This window comes from Argopecten irradians, chromosome 5, assembly GCF_041381155.1.
Source record: "Argopecten irradians isolate NY chromosome 5, Ai_NY, whole genome shotgun sequence".
Classification (NCBI taxonomy): Eukaryota; Metazoa; Mollusca; class Bivalvia; order Pectinida; family Pectinidae; genus Argopecten; species Argopecten irradians.
The window spans coordinates 28,199,145-28,213,480 of NC_091138.1; the positions used below are offsets into that span (position 1 = coordinate 28,199,145).

General features: G+C 32.7%; 2 protein-coding genes across 2 annotated transcripts; one reads left to right on the forward strand and one right to left on the reverse strand.

The window, feature by feature from the left end:
- Positions 1–2,517: 2,517 nt before the first annotated feature.
- Positions 2,518–4,312, reverse strand: LOC138323422 (oxidoreductase-like domain-containing protein 1). The gene is made up of 2 exons (XM_069268029.1): positions 4,150–4,312; positions 2,518–3,675 (listed from the first exon to the last, which is right to left on the reverse strand). The coding sequence occupies exon 2, from the start codon at positions 3,657–3,659 to the stop codon at positions 3,144–3,146; it is 516 nt and encodes a 171-aa protein (XP_069124130.1). The 5' UTR covers positions 3,660–3,675; positions 4,150–4,312; the 3' UTR covers positions 2,518–3,143.
- Positions 4,313–4,317: 5 nt separating this feature from the next.
- On the forward strand, positions 4,318–13,057 carry LOC138323421 (coiled-coil domain-containing protein 137-like). The gene is made up of 7 exons (XM_069268028.1): positions 4,318–4,453; positions 7,319–7,464; positions 7,877–8,034; positions 11,301–11,371; positions 11,626–11,711; positions 11,910–12,001; positions 12,844–13,057. The coding sequence occupies exons 1-7, from the start codon at positions 4,368–4,370 to the stop codon at positions 13,051–13,053; spliced, it is 849 nt and encodes a 282-aa protein (XP_069124129.1). The 5' UTR covers positions 4,318–4,367; the 3' UTR covers positions 13,054–13,057.
- The last annotated feature ends 1,279 nt before the right edge of the window (positions 13,058–14,336 follow it).

Here is a 14,336-nt window from a genome sequence, read left to right on the forward strand (position 1 = left end):
AGTTTGGTATAGCATCAATGGTTGATAAATATCTTATCCAAAACGCCATTACACTCATCTTACACAGATTCTTCTCTAAAAGGCTGGTCAAAATTTTCATCTTTTTTAAAATCAAGTTCCAAAAATGCCTATAACATCAGAAACTTTTTTTACAATACATTTACATACACGTGTACGTTTACATGTACACAGTGTTTTGCGGTACACACATATCAATAAAACCACCAAAAAGACACTTGGATCTTCGGTGTTATAGTGACTGCATTACATTTTTCATTGATTCGATAGATCTGATTCAATCGTCTGACATTAAAACGTGTAATTCACATGAATATTTGGTCAGTTTGTACCGATGTGAGTTCATATAAACATGTTTTATAAGTGTTCAACGCGTGTCCGAAATCATCTATATACAGGAGTAAACCACAGGGACCTGGCACGAATTTCTAACCAACAGAATTTATAGATTTACTTTATATATGCTACAATATATATCTATAAATACTTTTAATTAGAAATTTGTGCCAGGTCCCTGTGGGTTGAACACGTGTACTGACACACTGCTAGTTAAATAACATACATTGTATTTTTTCTTTTTTTTCCTATTTCAACACAGCAATATTATCTTTTATATTTCGAACGCTCGACATTTTATTTCGAGCGCTGATCCTTTTTTTCGACATACAGGTACATGTAATATACTGATCATTCAAATTAAATCTCATCAAAATATCCATTTTCTATTTATTTTATCGAGCATTTGACATATCATCCCATCGCGATAGAAATATATTAAAAGTTAAGACAAGCGCTCGAGATGATATGTTGAGCGATCGATACCATAAGTTAAGTGCTCGAGATAAAAAAATAACTGAGTATTCGAGATAATCAGTTAAGTCGTCTTTTTTTGTTTTTGTTTCGAGAACATCAAGGTTATGTGATTTTATGTTTTTAGACAGTATTAAAATCTCCATGTCCGTCAGGATGTGTACTGAAATTGTTAAACCGTGGAAACCCAAGGTACGGCAAATAGTATAGATTTTATCAGATTCAAATATATTCAACCTAAAACTAATTTGAACTTTCTTTGTAACTTGACTCCTGTAAATTCACATAGTATTATAGACATATACATTGTATTTTTAATGTTTGGGTAAACTCACGAATATCAAATTGTATGGAATTATGTCAATATTGTGGAATGTTTTTCAATGATCGTGTAACCCATATCATTTTGCAATATAGCGAAATTCGCGAAGAATACTGGTATTTTTTGGTGAACGATTCTTGTTTAGAGTTCATGTCATTGCTTCATAATTTATCAGATTTCGATGTATGTAATACCTTTTTCGGTAAAAGTCTAGCCTTTGATTTTTAAATAGAGATTTTTAGGAGTTTAATTAGGAAATGTAGTTTTTATAGACTTTTTAAAACAGTAGATCTGTATTGTTATGATTAAATCTCAACTAACTACTAATTATAGGATTTGAATTTTGTAAATATCTATTTTGCTGTTTGTTTAATGTTTTCATGCCAAATGTCATTCTTTATATATGCAATGTTCAAGTTTGCAGGAAATAAAGAGAATGATAGTCCAGGCAGTGTTGTGCACGTTTAGTAAACAAATATAGGTGATGATATAAACGTTGTATATTGAATGTACTCAAGTGTCCAGCTACATTTCACAATACATGTATATGCTTTACCAGTCATGCTTATGCCAACTAAAGAGAAGATATTATCCATTTTAAAATATGAATCGTAATTTGTGATAGATTACCAATTGACAATAATTAGCGGTATACCTTACGAATTCTATTGACTTCACATTTGAAAATTGCAAATATACAGCCGTATGCCATATGCGTAATACACTTGATATCAACAAGTTATTTCTAATAATCATACATGTGGATGGTCGTCACATAAAACTACATGTAGCTCAATATTTATTTCAAACTCATTAGCACGTTCAAATCTATGTTTCGCACATATGTAAATAATAGTTACTTTAAGGGCGAGTAGAAATGGTTAATGTCCTGGTAACCATGGAGTAGGCAAGGAAATGATAAAGATCAAGGGTTAGGTTTTTATAAGTGAAAACTTTATTTCTTCCCTTTACCATTACATAGCACATAGAGGTATGATTTTAAAATTTTTCACTGGACTATTAAAATATTTTTTTAAAAAGAATGATCTTTGGAACCTACAGGATAGGTCAAAATATATGTAAAAAGTCGCTAAGGTACATACAAATGTTCTTGTGGTTTAAAAACAAGTCCAACACATTGTGGTTTTGTATTTTTCTGTAAACTACATGTCGTAATATGCTTTCCATTACATGTATGTTAAGTAAATTTCTATTACAGGTACAACAACTCATTAACAAACAATTACTAGACACCAACCGCGTTTTTATCTTTTATTTAACAGTGTAAACAAACTTATCACAGATGTATAATAAATACTTAAGGGGAAATAACTCTTGTAAACACCAACTACATATGACAGATAAAACCAAAATCAGATAAAAATTAAGATAGAAATAAGTGAAAGATAAAAATACAAAAATAATTCATTGATTTCATCTTTCTTCATACTATCTTAGATTCTTGTATTATACAATGAGATAAAGATTTGTGCCTCTTCCTTGAAGCAAATGTCAATGTGATCAAATAATTACCACACTGAACAGTATCTTTCAGGAAGTTGGGTCACTATAAATTTGCAGCTTCCTTTAAGTTCCAGAATATACATTATTATAAATCTATGGGAATTAACTTTTTTTCCTTCATCAGCTGGAATTATATTAGTCTGCTAAACCTGCCTATATTATTAGGCTTTTTTTATTTATTGTTTTTGTTTTTTGCCTAATATATATATATGTGTGTGTTGATATGTTGTACCACTTGTACCGTAATAAAGATTACTTGACTTGACTTGATAAATCCTAATAATATAGACAGGTTAGCGGACTAGAATTACATGCATAAATATTTATGTTACCATAACACAAGTTATATATGTTCCTGTTTCAACTGCAGACTAATTATAATAAAATACATTATATGCGATAAAAATCCTAAATCAATAAAAGCAGCTAAAAATTGCAATTTTCAATCCATCTAAATCACAGAATTTTGTCATAAAAGACTCAGTTCTAGTTTGATAAAAGCTTTAAGAGAAGGGTTGTCAATTTTTTCAATTTCACGCAGTGCTCTTTCTGTGCCATCACTGTAGTAGTCCTTAAGCTCTTCTGCATATTTAATCCACACACAGTTAGCACAGCCACTCATACAGCAGTCCACAGGAGGTTCTGGTGGTGGTCCCTTGCCTGGTACTATCTCTGTGAATGTTGACGATTTTTTGTCAGATATGGTGGCAGTCTGGAGAACAGAGTCTGTATGTTCATCTGCTACACTCTCTTGCTTTGCATCATTACTAGTGCTATAATGTTTTCCTCTCAACATAGGGCATACACAAAATGGTGACACATTGATATCAATTGTCTTTTTCAAATGATGGGAAAGTAACATGTCTGATATTTGAGTTGGAGACTTACATTGTTTAATTGTATTTAATTGTCTTGAAAGTCTTTGTTGTTGCAGATAACATTGCAACACTCTTCCTGAGGGTTTCTTTAGTCCTTGAAGATTCATTCTTTTAAATATTTACCTGGTCAAAAGACAAAGCAAAACTTTTTTATCAAATGAATTTATTTTCTTTAACAATTTAAAATCGGACTTATTAAGAAGTTAAATACGGAAACAAAATCGATAATAATGTACAGGTACAAGCTACAGTAGTGTATATTATATAATTACCGTACGTACATATCATGTATTTACCAAGACCTTTTTAAGGCTTACATAAATTCTCATATCGTGAGATCTTGCATCACATCTTAATAGAATGATTGAATTGGAAGATAAAAGAAGTAAAATGAGATGTACAAACCACAGACGTCTGCTTCTGGTTTCGATTTTTTTTTCAAACCAGATGCAGACGCCTGTGTACAAACTATGAAACTTTGTAACAAAGATGTGGTATATAGAGGTCAAGTTGCCGTTTTCACTTACAAATAAAAGTACTATAATTAGATTAATTAAAATATTACACCTTTAAGCGTCAATTGTTTCTCCGACTTACTTTTTCTTCCATCTGTTGTCAGTTTATCGATAAAAGCATCACTTTTGTCAATAATACCATCCGAGAGCTCACGATATGCTGTAGTTTTTAAACCGGAAGTGTTAACTACGTCATCATTTTCGTGGTATTGTGAAGTCGATACGTAGTGCACAGGAAGTGTAGGGAAAAGAGAAAACAACGTGTGTTACATTATCGTATATTTACATTTTACAGTCAACATGGGCAAAATAGGTAAACCTCAGAAGAGCAGGAAACACAAGAAAGTGTTGCCGTTTGATGCATCACTAGAAGGTGATAGGAAGAGGTAATTATAATTCGAAATTTGTATTTTTATAACTCGACATGATAAAATACTTGATCACAGGGCCATGTATAGTTTCTATATGAAAAAATAGCCAGAAATACATATCATAGCCAGAAATACATATATCTATATGTATTTCTGGCTATTTTTTCATATAGAAACTATACATGGCCCTGTGACTTGATCCCACGGGGCAGTGTGCTTGGCCCTATTCTATTTCTCACATTCATTAACGACCTGCCCGAACATATCCACACTGTAACCAAATTATTTGCAGATGACGCTAAGTTATAGGATGCCCAGATACGGAGGAACATATAAAATTAATTCAGCAAGATCTGGACAATGTAATGGAGTGATCCATACAATGGCAAATGTCTTTCTACATCAACAAATGTAAATCTCTACATCTTGGACATAACAATGGAGGACATGAATACACAATGACATTAGAAGGCAATGAAATCAACACCCAACAGATAACTGAGTAAAAAGACTTAGGAGTAACCTTCGACAAGGACTTAAAATTCAACAAACATATCACAGAAAAAGTACTAAAAGGAAATCAAATGACCAGATTAGTCAAAAGAACATTTGAACATCTGGACAAGGACACATTTTTACCCATACAATGTATATAAAGCCCTACTCAGACTGCATCTAGAGTAGGCAAGTTCACAGGAAGGACATTATTTCACTAGAAAATGTACAACAAAGGGCTACTAAACTAGTGAAATAAATCCAAAATAAATCATACCACGAACGACTTGTAGAACTAGGCCTACCATCACTACAGTACAGACGAAAGAGAAACGATATGGTTCAAGTCTTCAGAATCCTACTGCATGATATAGATGACTTGGATAAGTCAAAATTCTTCGTAATGGACAATACCTGTACTAGAGAACATCAAAGGAAACTGAAAAAATACAGAAGCAGGATAAACTGCAGGAAGAACCATTTCTCAAGCAGAGAGGTAAATGATTGGAACGGTCTCCCTGAGACAGTCGTGTCAGCTATAAGTCTAAACTCCTTCAAATCAAGACTCAATGTTATGACCATTGCAGAAATCTACATATTAAATTCACACCTGACTGCTATCAACTAGGTTACTGTACAAACCACGTTTGGAAAAACGAGTGATCAATTTTAGTGTCAATGTGTCGCTAAATAAGAAACTGAGATTTCATACCAATATAAAATGTTAGAAAGATAAAGATATATCGTACAATCACTACTGTTGCCATAAATGTATAAGTAATGATCCAGTCTAGGTTGATAGTTTGATAAATTGCGGTGTCAAAACTTTTTGAGTGAAGCATACAGGACTCTAAAGGTGTAAGCTAGTGAAATTGTTTCGCTGCTTACCAGAAATTGCTTCTTTAAAACCTTTTTTAAACTTTTAATTGTGAATAGTGATTTTAAAATATACATAATGTAAAATATCACCTCGTTGCGCAACAAGAAGAAGATCAAGGATGAGACCAAATATAGATCGGCCTTACAAGTCCAGGACTTACAACAGCTGGAAAACAGTGTGGACAGTGTGATATATACGTGCACCCTGACTCCAACATTGTTAAATGTTATAAAGGTATTGCTCGATGAAATTTTTCAATCAATACATCATATGCATCTGAAGAGTAATGCGAAAGCTTATATGTTTAAATGAAAAAAATATTATATAGGCTATACAATCGCAGCACTGTAATTAGCACCCAGCAGGTCTGAGGCACTGATCATGACTTGCCTGACAGAAGGTCTGACCTGCCCCAGGGAGTTGGGCAATGGTTGAGCCTCGGTATGTAAAAGTGGCAGTTTCTGCTCCTGATTAGCGCTTAGCATTAAGGGATTGGGACAACTGGTTTGCACATTGTCGGTATAATGTGACCAGGTGGGGTGTGTTGCTTGGTGTCCTCTACGGTATGCTTCAGTAATATAGCACTATAAAAAGGGCTAGAGCTCGAGTTCCACAATACAACAAGACACAGCGCAAATATTCAGCAGTCTCCCAAAACATGCACCTTGCCCTTCATTCACACATGCACACACAAGGGATCATTAAATGACCCTGGCTGTGAATAGGACATAAATATACTAAACCAAACATGTACACAATACACATGTATCTATCATGGTATAATGCATGCAATACCATCAACACATATTTCACCTCAAACTTATTATCAGTGTACTCCCCAGGATTTGTTCACTCCCCAGAATTTTTTACCTTTTGCCAACTGCGCAGCGCGAATAATCTTTTTTGTGCCACAATTTCATTATAATGGCCTAGTAGTGTTATAATTGAAATAAAAACAACAAAAAATAATAACATTTTTATCTCACTGTCAAATTTACTGAATTCAGAATAATTGCATTTAAAAAATTATTAGAATTATTTAAATTTTTAAATCAAAATTATTTTAACGTGTGTCACAGTTCTAGATAATTATGGTATTATGCACCCAATTCCATCACCATTTGTGTATATAAAATATTTAAAGCCGACTGTAGTTACTGTATGGTACTGTAAATGTAATGAGGTTCATATTCAGTAGACCTACTTGGAGAAAATGGGGGTCTGATTTATTGATGTGCAACGGGAGGCCGAAAGTGCGCTACGGATGAAATTTCTGTGGAATGGCTCAAAATTTCCACGTAACAGGACCATTATGCGAAAAGGACCTGGGTAGAACACTGAATTATGATAGTAAAAGTAAACAGTTTTCCTAAGCCACTCAAACAAAATGTATAATTTATAGCATCATTATTTACACACACTGTTGGAAATACTTCTTTGCCCTACATCATTAATTACACCATAAAATAGCCTTAATGTTTTTTTTGTTTTGTGTTTTGTTTTAGTTTTAGACAAGACAAATCGGCCAACATGCCACCAAAAAACGAAAATGAGCAAGAAATTCCTAGAAAAGTGCAGTTTTTTATGGACCACAAAGGAAGTTTTCCCACAAATAAGCCAAACCGAAGAAATAGGTTCAAAAAGCGGAAAGGTAATCAAAAGCATATTGTATGTTTGTTTTTGTAATTTTTAGTTACATTCTGAATCCTAGTATTAAGTCAATAGAGATAGAAAAAACATGTCTAATTTCTGAACGAGCTTTAAATATACGATTTACTTTTGAAGGGGAGGTATGCGTAATTATAATTTCAGATTGCATTGAAATTTTATCATGCAAAAACCCATGTATGTTTTGATGTTTTGGCCACATTACGAACTTTTATTCAAATGATATTGTTTTGTTATGACTAAAATTTATCATTCAACCCACAGGGACCTGGCACAAAAAATTTCAACCAACATTATACATTATATATATATTATAGATACTATAATAAATATATGTATACTGTGCATTAAAAATTTTCATACCAGGTCCCTGATTCAATCAATATTTTTTTAAGCTGTGGAGGATCATATGGAAAAAGGAATGACAAGACCTATGAGACCTGGACCAAAATTTGTTCAGCATAAGAATGAAAGTGAGGGAAAATTCATGGCCAGAGTAGAAAGGGAAACAAAATCTGTTCTTTTGACATCACAGCTTTCAGACAAATACCAGGTAAATATAGTATACCCTGACCCCTCCAACTCAAACTTACATTCCTTGAATACTCCATTATCAAATTGATCACCTAGTCCTGACTGTGCCTCTGTATACTTTGTGCAACAAAAACCTGGATAACCCTGACCACTATTTGTCGAATACCCCTTATTCCTCGTACAGAAATATGTCCACTTTTCTTCAAATATATATATAGTAAACCTTCTATTCGTTAAACAGGTGTTGGTTCTTAAGATTTTTTATCTACAAATTCTATCCAACATTATTACTAAAGTTGTTGAAAAACATTTTTACATTTTTAAAAAGCACCAGATGTTGTAAAACTTCACATTCATTGACATGCATGGTTTGTCATAATTTGATATCATAGTGTTTGACTGTTAATGACCAACATTGATGAACCCGTATTCCTAGGGTAATATCTCTTTTGGTGTGTGTAGTGATATATGTGGTAATGTTTAGAGTGATATCTATTATGGTGTGTGTTGTGATATATATGGTAATGTTTAGAGTGATATCTATTATGGTGTGTGTAGTGATATATATGGTAATGTTTAGAGTGATATCTATTATGGTGTGTGTAGTGATATATATGGTAATGTTTAGAGTGATATCTATTATGGTGTGTGTAGTGATATATATGGTAATGTTTAGAGTGATATCTATTATGGTGTGTGTAGTGATATATATGGTAATGTTTAGAGTGATATCTATTATGGTGTGTGTAGTGATATATATGGTAATGTTTAGAGTGATATCTATTATGGTGTGTGTAGTGATATATATGGTAATGTTTAGAGTGATATCTATTATGGTGTGTGTAGTGATATATATGGTAATGTTTAGAGTGATATCTATTATGGTGTGTGTAGTGATATATATGGTAATGTTTAGAGTGATATCTATTATGGTGTGTGTAGTGATATATATGGTAATGTTTAGACTGATATCTATTATGGTGTGTGCAGTGATATATATGGTAATGTTTACAGTGATATCTATTATGGTGTACATGTGTGTAGTGATATATATGGTAATGTTTAGAGTGATATCTATTATGGTGTGTGTAGTGATATATATGGTAATGTTTAGAGTGATATCTATTATGGTGTGTGTAGTGATATATATGGTAATGTTTAGAGTGATATCTATTATGGTGTGTGTAGTGATATATATGGTAATGTTTAGAGTGATATCTATTATGGTGTGTGTAGTGATATATATGGTAATGTTTAGAGTGATATCTATTATGGTGTGTGTAGTGATATATATGGTAATGTTTAGAGTGATATCTATTATGGTGTGTGTAGTGATATATATGGTAATGTTTAGACTGATATCTATTATGGTGTGTGTAGTGATATATATGGTAATGTTTAGAGTGATATCTATTATGGTGTGTGTAGTGATATATATGGTAATGTTTAGACTGATATCTATTATGGTGTGTGTAGTGATATATATGGTAATGTTTAGAGTGATATCTATTATGGTGTACATGTGTGTAGTGATATATATGGTAATGTTTAGAGTGATATCTATTATGGTGTGTTTAGTGATATATGTGGTAATGTTTAGAGTGATCTCTATTATGGTGTGTGTAGTGATATATGTGGTAATGTTTAGACTGATATCTATTATGGTGTGTGTGTATGTGTAGTGATATATATGGTAATGTTTAGAGTGATATCTATTATGGTGTGTGTAGTGATATATATGGTAATGTTTAGAGTGATATCTATTATGGTGTGTGTAGTGATATATATGGTAATGTTTAGAGTGATATCTATTATGGTGTGTGTAGTGATATATATGGTAATGTTTAGAGTGATATCTATTATGGTGTGTGTAGTGATATATATGGTAATGTTTAGAGTGATATCTATTATGGTGTGTGTAGTGATATATATGGTAATGTTTAGAGTGATATCTATTATGGTGTGTGTAGTGATATATATGGTAATGTTTAGAGTGATATCTATTATGGTGTGTGTAGTGATATATATGGTAATGTTTAGAGTGATGATCTCTATTATGGTGTGTGTAGTGATATATATATGGTAATGTTTAGAGTGATATCTATTATGGTGTGTGTAGTGATATATATGGTAATGTTTAGAGTGATATCTATTATGGTGTGTGTAGTGATATATATGGTAATGTTTAGAGTGATATCTATTATGGTGTGTGTGTAGTGATATATGTGGTAATGTTTAGAGTGATATCTATTATGGTGTGTGCAGTGATATATATGGTAATGTTTAGAGTGATATCTATTATGGTGTGTGTAGTGATATATATGGTAATGTTTAGAGTGATATCTATTATGGTGTGTGTAGTGATATATATGGTAATGTTTAGAGTGATATCTATTATGGTGTGTGTAGTGATATATATGGTAATGTTTAGACTGATATCTATTATGGTGTGTGTGTAGTGATATATATGGTAATGTTTAGACTGATATCTATTATGGTGTGTGTAGTGATATATATGGTAATGTTTAGAGTGATATCTATTATGGTGTGTGTAGTGATATATATGGTAATGTTTAGAGTGATATCTATTATGGTGTGTGTAGTGATATATATGGTAATGTTTAGAGTGATATCTATTATGGTGTGTGTAGTGATATATATGGTAATGTTTAGAGTGATATCTATTATGGTGTGTGTAGTGATATATATGGTAATGTTTAGACTGATATCTATTATGGTGTGTGTGTAGTGATATATATGGTAATGATTAGAGTGATCTCTATTATGGTGTGTGTAGTGATATATATGGTAATGTTTAGAGTATGATATCTATTATGGTGTGTGTGTAGTGATATATATGGTAATGATTAGAGTGATCTCTATTATGGTGTGTGTAGTGATATATATGGTAATGTTTAGACTGATATCTATTATGGTGTGTGTAGTGATATATATGGTAATGTTTAGACTGATATCTATTTTGGTGTGTGTGTAGTGATATATACAAATATGTGGTAATGTTTAGAATGATATCTATTATGGTGTGTGTAGTGATATATGTTGTAATGTTTAGAGTGATATCTATTATGGTGTGTGTAATGATATATATGGTTATGTTTAGAGTGATATCTATTGTGACATATTTACTCTTGTTGTTATATCTACTTTGCTATGAGGTGGTATGTATTGTAATAAATAGATGTTATATACTCATAATATTTATAAATACTAGGTAACTAGCTGTTATGTTACCACGAGGTGATTCCTATCCTGTATTTTTTTTAGCTGGACTTTGAAGAACTTGAGAAAGGAAACATAACGAAGAAAAAGAAAAAGATGAGTGATGCTAAAAAGATGTAAGTATTGATAATGATCTGTGTAAAATAGATATAAATGTAGTTATTTTCAGTCATCCATTACCTTAAAACAATTCCTGGTGTTTCTGGGAACATCTGTATGATTATTAATTCATTACATTTATATTCAGTATAAGAATTACTAATGTATATATGGTATGAAATAACCAAGCTAGCAATACAATCATGAATCTATCTGGGTTCCTTGGTTTGACTTTGATCAATATAATGGTTACTTTTATATATCTTTTCAGGAGATTACAAGAAAAGAAAAATCATAAGAAAGAAAAAAAGATGGAGCATCAGAAGGGGAAAAGGGGAGATTTCGCCTACCTCAAAGGTAATCAACACACTCATATACTTTTCCTTATACTTGAAAACTTCAATTTTGGAACTTTTGCTTTGTGGGAACATCAAAGCATATACTGAAAAGTTAATTACCACATTTACCTTTATGATTTTAATTTTCAATAGTCAGGCTATGTACTTTTCATTGATTGACTTCTAATCTCCATGGTGATGAATTCTTTACTTACAGATAAAGTGCAGTTTGGCGAGGTGGCTATGGCACCACCAACACTGAAGACGAAGCCTAAAAAAGCTCCAGAATCTAAGGATGCCGTTCCTAGGGTTAGTATTTATCTCTGATAAAAAAAAGATATCGGAAATTCATCATGGTACATAATCCTGTTTCCATGTACCAAGTATTGGTTTTAGCATTATCAGTAAAGCTGTTTCAGATGTTTGGACATTTTGATTTTATAAATATTGATATGGTTTTATCAGAAAAGCGATAATATGGATTAACCCCTTCTCAATACTCCAGGGATTACTTTCACTGTCCTTATATTCACCGCTGAACTATCTCATAGAAAAACTGAAGGCAGTTCAGGAGAAAAAGACTGACCAATCACAGGCCTGCAGAGATTTCCTTTGAAGATTTCAGGGAGAGCAAAGCCAAACATCAATGTAACACAGTCAACCACAGTGTACCGTTATTCAATTCTTTTGATTTACATCAAAGAAAATCCCTGTAGGTCTGTGATTGGTCTTTTTTATCCTGCCTTCAATTTCACTATAAGAAAGTCCAGGGATGGATATAATGACAGTGATAGTAACCCTTGAAGTATCGAGGATTGGATTAACCAAACTGTGTAGTAAGCTAAATCAGGTAATTCCAGAAGAGAGGAGGGATGAGAAGAGACAACTTACAGCTGCATGGCTCATATAATTATCTCCCCTGTAAATATTAATTAAAAACATAACAATTTCTTTTTTCTATCCAGATAAGAAATTATTACTTGAAAGCAGATTACACAAATTGTTATCCACCCTTTGAATATGTATTGGAAACAATGGAAATGTCTTTTTCACAGTCTCATAAGAAATCATTGCTTCTACTAGGGAAATTACACAAATAATTATCTCACCTTGAAATATTTTATTGAAATCAATGTAATATCTTTTTCCAGCCTGGTAAGAAATCATTACTTCTGAAGGAAATTATTGCGGAAAACTCAAGTTCAGGGAAAAGTGGTGTGTCCTCGACAAGAGAAGTTGGTCAAACATTAAAGCGTAAACACATGTCTCTTTCACAACAACACAAGATGGACAATGAACGGGACAAGGCAATCAAGTTGTATAGACAGCTTAAGGACAAACAGAATAAAAATCCTAGCTGATCAAGTTGAGTTGTTCTATATCATTGCTTTGGTTTCTTCAAAGAAACAAATTGCATTACCAATTTCTGGGAAATGCTAATGGACATGTGATTTTAAAATATCAGGCCCGTAAGATTGATAAACCATGAAATTCTACAGGATCTTTGTTTTGCAGTAAAATGATATTTATCCAGTAAGACTACCTGTCTTTCTCAGCTTTTATTTTGCCTTTCTAGGTGACCACTGTCACTATTGGTTAAGGTTTTAGTGTTTTCCCTAACAAATGACATTGATAAAGGATCATACTAGAACGAATATACGTACCCGACCTACTATACAAATGTACCTTTTGGTCAGTGTCTAAATATGACAACAAAAATATCCACCGAAAAGTCTTAAGAGCTACAGTATTGAAGCTAGAATAATACATGTGTACTTTTGGAGCAAATTTGTTTTGCTAATTGCAATATTTTCATTTGTTACATAAGTCGGTTTCCAACCAGGTTTAAACTAAAACCAGATTTTCAGAATGATCGGAAAAACAATATGGTCGCCAGGCAGCCATCTTGGATTTTGGCAGTTGATGTTTGTTACCGTTATTTCTCAGAAGAACTCAAGGGATCTGTCTCAAATTTCATATGTAAGTTCCCCTAGGGCTCTAGGAGTGTCATGCTGATTTTGAGACTGATTGGATTAACAATATGGCCGCCAGGCAGCTATCGTGGATTTTGGCAGTTGATGTGTGTTACCGCTATTTCCCAGGAAAATATGAAGAGATCTGCTACAAATTTCAAAGGTAGTTGATTTTTCTCAACTATTTCTCAACCACTATTTCTCAGAAAGTACTCAAGGGATCTGTCTCAAATTTTCATGTAGGCTCTTCTAGAGTCCTTGTTCTGCTTATTGCATTTTGGGACTGATCGGTTAACAAGATGGCCGCCAGGCAACCATCTTGGATTTTGTTAGTTAAAGTTTGTGACCGCTATTTCTCAGAAAGTACTGAAGGGATTGTTCTCCAATTTTCATGTAGGTTGTTCTAGGGCCCTAGTTCTGCCTATTGCATTTTGGGACCGATCGATCAACAAGATGGCCGACCACTATCTTGGATTTTGATAGTTTAAAGTTTGAAAAGCAGAAAACAAGAAAGATTAAGTTTGAAAACAGAGAAAAAATCCCTCTTTCATTTGCTAGACATAGAGCAATATTTGGTGGGCGCCAAGATTCCTCTGGTTTTTATACCCTAATGCAGTGTGAACTAGAACTAGTTTTTATACCCTAATCCTTAACTTAAGCCAAACCCTTAA

Coding starts and splice junctions, on each gene's coding strand:
- LOC138323422 (XM_069268029.1), bottom strand. CDS start 3,659: ATGAATCTTCAAGGACTAAAGAAACCCTCAGGAAGAGTGTTGCAATGT.
- LOC138323421 (XM_069268028.1), top strand. CDS start 4,368: ATGGGCAAAATAGGTAAACCTCAGAAGAGCAGGAAACACAAGAAAGTG. Junction 7,465..7,876: donor TAGGTTCAAAAAGCGGAAAG/GTAATCAAAAGC, acceptor TATTTTTTTAAG/CTGTGGAGGATCATATGGAA. Junction 11,372..11,625: donor ATGAGTGATGCTAAAAAGAT/GTAAGTATTGAT, acceptor ATATCTTTTCAG/GAGATTACAAGAAAAGAAAA.